The sequence below is a fragment of the Anthonomus grandis genome, chromosome 14 (assembly GCF_022605725.1).
Source record: "Anthonomus grandis grandis chromosome 14, icAntGran1.3, whole genome shotgun sequence".
In the NCBI taxonomy this organism is placed as follows: domain Eukaryota; kingdom Metazoa; phylum Arthropoda; class Insecta; order Coleoptera; family Curculionidae; genus Anthonomus; species Anthonomus grandis.
The window spans coordinates 20,801,604-20,812,020 of record NC_065559.1 but is presented as its reverse complement, the minus strand read 5'-3'; the positions used below and the strand labels follow the sequence as shown (position 1 = coordinate 20,812,020).

General features: G+C 30.5%; 3 protein-coding genes across 5 annotated transcripts in view; 2 read left to right on the top strand and 1 right to left on the bottom strand.

Moving 5' to 3' along the window:
* Positions 1–10,417, bottom strand: part of LOC126744737 (oxytocin receptor-like) — a 504,438-nt gene that overhangs the window by 188,754 nt on the left and 305,267 nt on the right. Inside the window, exon 4 of one of the 3 annotated variants that reach the window (XM_050452271.1) lies at positions 847–956. The exons of the other annotated variants lie outside the window; for them this stretch is intronic. The gene's annotated coding sequence lies outside the window, so the exon portion shown is untranslated. The remainder of the gene's footprint in view (positions 1–846; positions 957–10,417) is intronic. 3 annotated transcript variants of the gene reach the window in all.
* Positions 1–10,417, top strand: part of LOC126744740 (uncharacterized) — a 270,706-nt gene that overhangs the window by 37,839 nt on the left and 222,450 nt on the right. The gene's annotated exons all lie outside the window — the stretch shown is intronic.
* The window catches only part of LOC126744734 (lysosomal acid glucosylceramidase-like), a 77,711-nt gene continuing 68,609 nt past the window's right edge, over positions 1,316–10,417 (top strand). The window contains exon 1 of the mRNA XM_050452268.1: positions 1,316–1,929. Within this exon, the coding sequence (XP_050308225.1) occupies positions 1,393–1,929 (537 nt within the window). The 5' untranslated portion in view covers positions 1,316–1,392. The remainder of the gene's footprint in view (positions 1,930–10,417) is intronic.

Below are 10,417 nucleotides of genomic sequence, written 5' to 3'. Positions count from 1 at the left end.
TCAAGTTGACACTTTTGACTACGTTTACAATACTTAGAGATGGTTAATTCGATTAAGGTTATATTGCACTTACAAAATAAATGTCAATTACCTGGAATAAATTAAAAAATCACCTAAGTAAAATTATAAAAAAAGGACAGAAAAATGTAATAATGTAAAATAGATATAAGAAAGTTAAACGAGAAAATCAAGAGAGCTACCAAATTCTAAATCAAAAATTAATAAATCTGAAAAAAAAGCTGACAAGACTAGTGGACACTTTAGACCACGTTTACAGTACTTAGAGGTAGTTAATACGATTAAGGTTATGTTGCATTTTCAAAATACATATCAATTGCCTGGAATAGACTTAAAAATCACTTAAGTAAAAGTAGAAAAAAACGGACAGAAAAATTCATTAATATAAAATAACTATAAGAAAGTTAAAAGTCAAAAAAATTAAGAAAGATAACGAATTCTGACTAGAATGATATTAAATCTAAAAATTAAGTTGACACTTTTGACCACGTTTACAATACTTAAAAGTAGTTAATATGATTAAGGTTATGTTTCACTTACAAAATAAATATCAATTGCCTGGAAAAGATTAAGAAATCATTTAAGTAAAATTAGAAAAAAAAGGACAGAAAAATTTAATAATGTAAAATGACTATAGGAAAGTTAAATGCGAAAATCAAGACAGCTAACAAATTCTGAATAAAACAATAAGAAATCTGAGAATGAAGCTTTTAAATTGACACTTTTCACTTGACCACATTTACAATACTTAGATCGGTGCTTACATTATCCATAAAGGCAGATTGAATATAAGAAAAAAACAAATTCAATGTCAAAAACTTATATTACCTTAAACTTACATCTGATTTGTAGGATCAAAAATCACCCCGAAAAAAGTTGCAATTCGCCGTGCATCGGAGTTGTTCAACTAAACTTGCTTAACTCATTGCTGCAATATCCTGAAAAGGAAGAAGAAACAAACCTCTATACCTCTAAACAAAAGTATATTAATACTTTTCATTTATACTTAAGCGAGCAATTTGACATACACGAGCAAGGTTACGGAACGAATTAAATTTATCGAGTTGCCACAATAATGTAACATGTCCGTTAAGCTATTAGCAAGCAAGTAGTACAAAAAAGGTGTCAAGTCACTGGATAACATAAAATGAAATATAGATAGTCATTAATTACAATTACTTTTATTTTTGTTACTAGTATATGGATAATTATTTATTTTTATCGACATAATAATTTTTGTTTAAAAAAAATATTTAAATACCTACGGCTTAGTGATAAATAAAAAAGGTACTTTATATTTAGTTCAGTTAACTTATTAAAGTAGCAAGCTTCGCTACTTTAAAACTTAGTAGAAATTCATTATATAATTAGAGTATGTGTAAACCACTTATAATAATTCTATTTTTTTTGTATTTACATCTTGTTAAATGTGATAAATTATGCCAGAAACGCCTTACAAGTGATGGCTCAATTTGTGTTTGTAATTCGTCATATTGTGATACTGTACCTCATCTCGTCAAAGATATGAAACCTGGAAAATATCAACTTTATTCAACAAGCAAAGAAAGTATTGGATTTACAAGCACTTTGGGCAACTTTTTAAATAAAGATGAACACCAAACAGATATAGATAATGTACTAACAATAAAGAATTTAGTAACTTTGAATCAAACTATTATTGGTTTTGGTGGCGCTTTTACCGATTCTGCAGGTATAAATATCCTTAAGTTATCAAAAAGAGTGCAAGAGCAATTGCTGCAGTCATATTTTGGTGACGAAGGCGTTCAGTATAGCGTTTGTAGAATTCCTATGGGTGGTACTGATTTTTCCATTAGAGGATATACGTATTGTGATCAATGTAATGAAAGCTTAGATGGATTTACTCTACAGGAAGAAGATATAAAGTTTAAGGTAATACTTTTTTCCGCTATTATTGTGATCTGATTTTACAAATTAAATCACGATAAATTGCATGCATGCATGCTTTAGGCTTGCTTTTCATCTATATTGATAGGGCAAAAGCGTTCAATAAAATTTTATATTTGCCAAGTTAAAAAAAAAAATTAAAAGCCTTAAACAGCACTTTATTGCTTATCATTTTAAAAGTTATATAAAGTGTAGGCCAATGAAAATTGAAGGTCGTATCGTAAATTTAAAAAATCGTTTGGATCTGTCGATTTTCATTTGCTGCGGAAATTTTTAAAACACAATGTTAAAATTAGTTAACATAGTATCCATCCAGTGAGGAGTAAGTTTTTGTAGAAACAGAATTTGAACAAGAGAAACAGAACAAGAAAAAAAAACACTCAAGTCCCGTGTTAACAACGAACTAACTTTATTTAATTACTCATCTAAACATCTGAAAAGTAACTTTATCAACAACAAAAAATGAATATTTCTCGTTTACGTTCATTTTAATCTGGCAAGTTTTGTGGTGGATCAAGACTGGTTTCTTTTAAAAAAACAACTTTATTATACAGGACGACTTTTTAATGTACAAAGGTTGATATAAGAAAGAGAAGTGTTTTTAAAATTAGTTTAAGGCATATTTATAACATCAAAAAGGCGTTGGCTTACTAGTTGGCTAGCTAAGGTCTGGTTAACATGCTTGGTAAGGGCTACTGATCACGTCAAACTCCTCCTCTCTGAGTTGAAGAACTATGGGGTAGTTAGAGTTCTCCTGGAAAATCGGCTAGTGTAATGTTCTGGACCGTTTTTTCCGAGGTTGTCTTCAAGAATTTTCTCTTCATCCAGCATGTTTTATACAATACATAAAATGCTAAAATTATTATAATAATATCAAGTAATATTATCACACCGGGGCACAGTGACGACTTTTGCTAATCTAGGGGAACAAAAGTATTACTTTGTAATAGACACAATTTTTGTGTGCCAAATTTATATTTTATGCATATATTAGTAAAGAGAAGTAATTTTTAAGCAGTACCGTGCGCAGGGGGCAAGCCCTCCCCCCTCCTAGTGCTCAAAAATTAACTCTTTTAAAAAGCAAATCCCTCCAATACTTTTTGGGTATATAATAGTTAGGTTATTTTAAAAAAATACCCAACGACCCCCCCCCCCCTCCCCCCTGAAACACCCCTCCCAGAACCACTGTTTTAAGCTTACATTTTTTTAATATAAAACAAAAAATATCTCAATATTTTTTTTATTAATTGAAAATATTCTAAGCTGACTTAAGATCTGTATTGTAGTATTCAAGTATTTCTAATTAAAATAAATTAGATAATAATTATTCTTTTGCTTACATATTACAAAAAAGATAAATATTTTCTTAAGTCTAAACACAAATTAAAAATTGGCTACAAAATTTTGGTTTGAAAACAATAGATACTTGAATAGTATGTAAAATAAATTAAATAGTTATTCTGCACATATAAAAAAAAGTTCAATAAAAATTAAAGACTTAATCAGTCTCACTGTCACTATTATTATCGCTATCGATATCGCTCTCATAAATTCTTTCCAATTCCATATCTGGTGCTTTTAAAAGACCCAAAGCCTCAGGTGAAAACTGTTTTAAAGGTTTACTAGTTTTATTTCTAAAGCTATTTATTACTGGATCTGATGCCACTAAAAGATGATGCATTAAATCCTGCATTGTAGCTTTCCTGGAAAATTTTCTGGTGTTGTATTCTCGCACTTTCTTAATGTCTTTATGCATGCACTCTTGCGCATCTTCGGATAGTTGTCCAATTGGGATTAACGCATTTTTTATGATGGCTGAGCCATGTACCAAGATTTTATGCACAGTCACCGGCAAATAGTACCAACTGTAGTGTTCTAAGTACATAGCTAGAGTTCGGTCTGCATAAATCTGATATTTTTCTGGATCAATTTCAAACCCAGAGGATAGTACCTGAAGAAGTATTGCAAATTTTTTTATTAACTCCAGGTTCACTCCAGTAATTAGGCTTGAAGTTTCAGGATTGTCGAAGAATTTACGGGCCGTATTCCCGTCATTACTGGATCCGAAACCCTGCTTTACAGTGTCAACCAAAATATTTAATTCTTGTTTAAATCTTTTTTGCACTTGTTCTTTTTTCTTGTTTGCTATTTCTTTATCACTTCCTTTTGCTTGCCATTTTTTGAATTATAATCTGTAAGATATTTTAAGAAGACATTCCATTGTTCTGATTCGTGCATGTAAAGAAGATATACCAAAACTATATACTTCTGACTTGGCTTGTTTATTTAAAAATTTGTTTGGGTCATTCATTTCTTTCGGTCCACAGCCACAAATATAGCACTTTTGTGATGCAATGTGCAAAAGGGAATTACAAATTTTTGTGTCAACCATGGTAAAGGAAAGATTTGGTGTAATTCTTACAGTATTATTATTTTCGAGATCATAAGAACATTTTTTTAACTGTGAAATTTGCGATTTAATCTTGTCTGTTTCAGTTATAATAAGTCCTTCGGTTTCTTTTTTTTGCAAAAGCTTAACTGGTCTGCAGAATCGGGTGCTTGCTGGAGTCGGATTTTGCCATAAAATATGTTGTTTGCCCTCTGACTCATAAGATAATCGAATTGGAACAAGGGAAATTACAAAAATTCCACTGTCATCTTCATTTTCGCAATTTTCCATTAAATAACGTTGCTTGTAGTTAGTATAACCACTGCTTCCATCGCAACCCCATTTTAACAAAAGTTGCAGTTCAGCATCACCATTGCAAAATTGATTAAGAACTTCATTCTGAACGGTACAAAGCCTATTTATGGTATGATCCAACAGCGATTGCAGAATGATTTCTGCAGAAATGTCTGTCACGGTAATATTTTCAGGATAACAATTTTTTTTTGCCTCAATTATACCTTTATCATACGAGGGTAACAGTTTTATACCACGACCTTTTAGTTTTTGATAGACGCTTATATAGGACCTCCTGCTCATTTTACCATCTAAGAACATGGCCAATGCCTCATTCTTTGAGAAATTTTCAAAATTATTATTAGTTGAAGTCCTTTGCTCGGCTTTTTTTAGTGCTGTGGCAGCGGTATTTCGTTCAGAGGCAACCTTTCTTACTATCAAAGCAGCATACCTTTTTCCCTCTGCATAAAGTTTCACTTGTGCCGCATACAAAATTTCTTCTCTTGAGTGCGACTGGAGTAATCCTTCTATTTTTTTTCTTTTATTTTATTTACAAAGTTCTTCAAAATTTTTCTGTGGTCTTCCCATTTTTGAGGTTGATGGTTGTTCAGCTTGCTCAGCATTCAAATCAAAATTTATTTGTTGATTAAGCCAATTGAAGTTTAATTCTAGAAATTTTTTTTCAATTCGATAACTTTTTTCCCACTTTTCAGCAAATTTGTATCCTAACTTTTTTAGCTTTTCCTTAATTGAATTTTCTGAGTCTTCTGGAAGCATATCCACATTATATCTTGACAGAAAATATGTATACATTGCTTCATTTTTGATATCTTTTGATTTCTCGGTGCGCCAAGCATCAAACAGGTTTCTGTGAGTAATGACAACCTCATCTAAAAATTGAGAAAAAAAACAAAGTTGCAAAAAGTTGCAAATTTTTATTTTTGTATTTAAAAGAACATTGCCGAGGGACCATATAAATTTTTTTAATTTTACTGGAATCTGCTGGACTCAAAATATATGACTAGTTGTAATTAATTTGTTAAAATTTAAAAAATTTTGACATATCTAATAAAAAAAATTAAAATCTTATATAACGCTACTCAAATTTTAAAAAAATCATACTGTTTGCAAAAGTACATACCTACATCCATTTTATAAAATAGGAACCGAAACAACAAACCAATACACTTTTCACTACGAGCCTTTTACAACTACTTGAAATTGCAAATATAAAAACTGCTATAACATAAACACTTCAGAAATGCTTTACATTCTTATCAATTAAACCGATAAGAACTTATAATTTTTCGCTTTTTCGTTTGGATTCATGCGAGTTCGGCATATTTTTAAAATATTTCGAGCAAAAATTAAATGAACTATTTTTTCTAAAAAAATACTTTTGTTCCCCTAGATTGCCAAAAGTAGTCACTGTGCGGGGGTTGGGCCAGTCTAGGACAAGGCCGTGTGACGGTTACATACATTGTATGTAACTGGGACCTTAAGGTACGCTTTAGCATTGAAACAAAGTATATAGTTTACTAAATACCTTGTATTAACAGCAAAATATAATAATAACGATTTAAGTGGAGTTACCCAAATAAAAGAGCTAATTTGACAAGAGATAAACTAAGATCGACATAACAGGATTAATAATTTAAGTACATAGGAATATGTAGCGAATTCTATAATTAAAGTGAAAGAAATTTTACGTAACTTAATAAAGTGACAATGATTGTGGTCTTCTTCGATATAATAAAATATTGTACTTACATTATTATTATTCTTGGAGCAAACATTTCACAAAGCTTTTAGTGGACTGAAAAACGAAGAAAAAGTCGCTTCCTTCTCGACTTTTTTTTTTGAGGTACAACCACATGTGGTCTTTACAAAATGATAGAGTAAGTCCCTGGTTACCTGGAATTGACAATTACAATATTTTTTAGCAGGGACAACATTTTTTATGGCGAAATTTGTCAAAAATCTGTCAAAAGGAATTTTAATACTTTTTTAAACATACTTCGCGATATCTCGGGAACTAATTAAGATATCAACTTACTTTTTTTTTCTTCAATTATGTTAGCGAAAATAACTGCGGTATTTTTGTTAGTGTGAAAAACTTAGTTTTTTTGTAAAACTAGAAAAATATTTAATATCAACATTTTCGGCATAGCTATTTTCAGTAAGCGAGAAACTTTTTTATTTTAAGATATTTAGCTATACTATCTGCGAATGAGATAAAGCCATAACATCAACAAAGTAAAAAAAAATAATTAATCTAAGTCTTTTAGTTTCCGAGTTATAGCGAGTTCAAATCGAAGCTTTTCGTAGCAGCGTTTAAAATATTTCTACTGCCTATGCCGGGCCGGGCGGCAGCAGTTATTGGTATATCCTACATAAACGAATATTAAGCCAGTGAAAACCTGTCGGTAATAGACTTTTTAGTAAGGGTGCGAAAGTTAATGCTTTTTATGTGTTTTTATACTTATATTCAATTCTATTTTTATACTCGTTCAATTAACTGTATATACATTTCTGTTTGTTGTTTTGATATTCTTTTCTGTTAAAATGGAGTGTCTATTTTGTGAGCAACCTTTGCAAGAAAATGACAAAAGTGTAACACAAAATCCAAGGTTACAAGGATTAAAAACAATTATAAATGCAGCAGAAAAAAGGAAAGACTTTTGTTCCCAGAAGATTTTGAAACAAAAATATGACATTCTAGCCGGGAAGCTTAAGGTAAAATTTCATTCAACCTGCAGACAAACATTTATTAGTTTGCAAAATATTGGATATTGTGTTTCTCAAAACAACGAACACGAAGCGACCGAGGCGTCATCGTCTCGCACAAGATACCATAAAGATAGACTCAATCCTAGGAAAATGTGTCTAATATGTAACAAATCTAGAAAAAAAGGGCAGCAGTGCTTAACATCTGTTCAAACAGGTAGGTTGATTTTTTTGATAAATTTCGTAAGAATAGAAGTTTGCGCTAACCTGAAATCTCAAATTAATCGCCAAAATAAATATCTGACGATTTTTCTGTATCTATCCAACCAATGCCTAAAATTCAAAAACTATCCAGGCTATTTTGATGCAACTTAGTTGGTAGTATGGATTGGTGAATAGCTATTATATTTGTTAGGTTAAATTAACCGTTAGTTATAAAGTAAAATGACGTTATTTGTTTTTTTTTCTTATTCAGGAACCGGCAAAGTTACGCACTCTAAAATAATCCAAGCTGCAGAAAAACGACAAGATATTGAGATGATTTCAAAATTAGCTGGTTACGAGGATCTCTATGCATATGATGCTAAAATCATAAAACGTGTTATTGTCAGTATTTGGTAACCGAAATATCAAAGCTTGTCAAAATAAACACGATATGACTACAAGTTTTCAACCAATCAGGGACAAGATGATGAATTGAGAACTGATTTAACAATAGTAATAAATAAGTTGTATAAAATAAATCATGTATAAAAAATACAGCAAGCAGTTCGGCCGAGCGGGCAAATGCGCTCGGGCAACCGGTCGACTCACGAGGCTGCTGTTTGTTGTGAATGCACGATGCTTCATCGGACGCGAGAAAACATTCAAGTTCAACTCGCTATAACTCGAAAACTAAAAGACTTAGATTATTGATTTTTTTTTTAAAACTTTGTTGATATTATGGCTTTATTTTATACGCAGATAGTATAGCTAAATATCCTAAAATAAAAAAGTTCCTCGCTTACTGAAAATAGCTATGCCGAAAATGTTGATATTAAATATTCTTCTAGTTTTACAAAAAAACTAATTTTTGCACACTAACAAAAATACCGCAGTTATTTTCGCTAATATTTTTTTTATTGAGGAAAAAAAAAGTAAGTTGATATCTTAATTAGTTCCCGAGATATCGCAAAGTATGTTTAAAAAAGTATTAAAAATCTTTTTGACAAATTTCGCCATAAAAAATGTTGTCCCTGCTAAAAAATGTTGTAATTGCCGATTCCAGGTAGCCAGGGACTTACTCTATCATTTTGTAAAGACCACATGTGGTTGTACCTCCAAAAATTTTTTTGAAACATTTTTGCACCTTTTTCAGTGCACTATTTCCCGCACTGCTTTCGGTCACTTCCTCTTGCCCGAGGCCCGGTCGTAACTACCTCCAAATTTCGTTCGTCGTACCCTCGTGTTCATTTTCTTTGTCAGCAGAATTTCCGGTTTATTCCAAACCATCGTTCTGTCGACAAAGTACTTATGCAATCTTTTTACGATGGAAATGACTTCGTTATTTCATCATGCAATCAGGAAATTGTTACTTACAAAATTTTTGGGTAAATGACCTGGTATACCGAACGAATATTTTTAAGTGATTTTTATATTAATGAAATAAAATTTAAAATGTTTTTTAATAAATTATCTTCGTTTGACAATATGATATAAAAACTAACACTATTTATTCGTACAGCTGGAATTTCCGAAAATTCATTAAGTTTTTGCTTTTGTATTTTAAGGGTATTTAAAACTGTTTTTATGTCATTACTATTTATATTTTCTAGTTTTAAATCTTGAAAGTTTATTTCAGAGTCAGCATTTTCAGAAATATTAAAACTTAAAATAGGTAATTCTATGTTTTTAAAACTAGGTTTTGCATATTTAAAACGGTGTAAAATAGTATTTTTAATATTGATTTCACACTCACTGTTTAGTTCAATTAGATAGGTGCCATTTAAAGGTATATTGTCTTTATTTCCGTCACAATTCTGGATAGCAACAACTACACTTGGCACTACTACAATATATTTATTTAGTTCAATTCTGCCAATGTCTATATCTTGAATCTTCATGGGAATCTGGCTGCAACTGGAGGTGTTTTTATCTTATTGTAACAGCTTTACTTCGCATGGAGCTAGGTTGTCAATTTTTGTTGTATGGAGGTCCAGGCATAAGTGTTCTTCATTGTAGACCTCTTTGCAAGCGTCATTAATAAGTACGTAATTTTGCTTAGTTAAAAGAAGGTATTTGGAACTCGGAATAATTGTTTTAAAGGTATTTGATAAAGGAGTGGGATGGGAATATAAGTGATAACCATTGTACATATTCTCCTCGACAATTGGAATTTCTAAAATAAACGTAACTTGATTTTCTTTTGTGTAGCTTTTGATTTCTATGATTTTTTCGTAAATTAAAATATTCTCTACAATGCTCGGAAACGAGAATTTTTTATTGACTAGATGTGTTCTACACCTCTAATTTCCTTCAGTAATGTTTTTGGATCAATAATTGCATTGTGAAAGGTATTTATTTTAGAAAAGGTTATTCCTACTTCAATTCTTTCTAAAATATCATAAATTATTTGAAGAGAAGATATTAATTGAGATATAATGGTTTGAGAATGTAGAAAATTATAAAATATTAGGTTTTCATTATGAGTGTCTAGAATAAAACGTTGTAATTCTTTTATTTGATCGCCTAATATTAATTGATTTCGTTCTAATGTTTTTGTAGTATTTTAAAAGTTTAGTATTGATTTTTCAAAAAGAGTTATTTGATCTTTTACAAGAGTTTTGATATTTTGTTGATTATTTCTTAGAGCTTCAATGGCTTGGTTAAAACGTTCAGCGTCATTTTTATCTAAATTGCCTGCTATTGATTTTATAATTGATCCAAGACCATCTATTAATCCTCTTTTTGACTTTCTATTAAAATGTGGATTTATTTGAAAATTTTGAGATTGTATTTTATTTATAAGAATTTCTACAATGTGGTAAGTGTTATAAAATCCTGTTCGTTAGTATTATTCGTAAT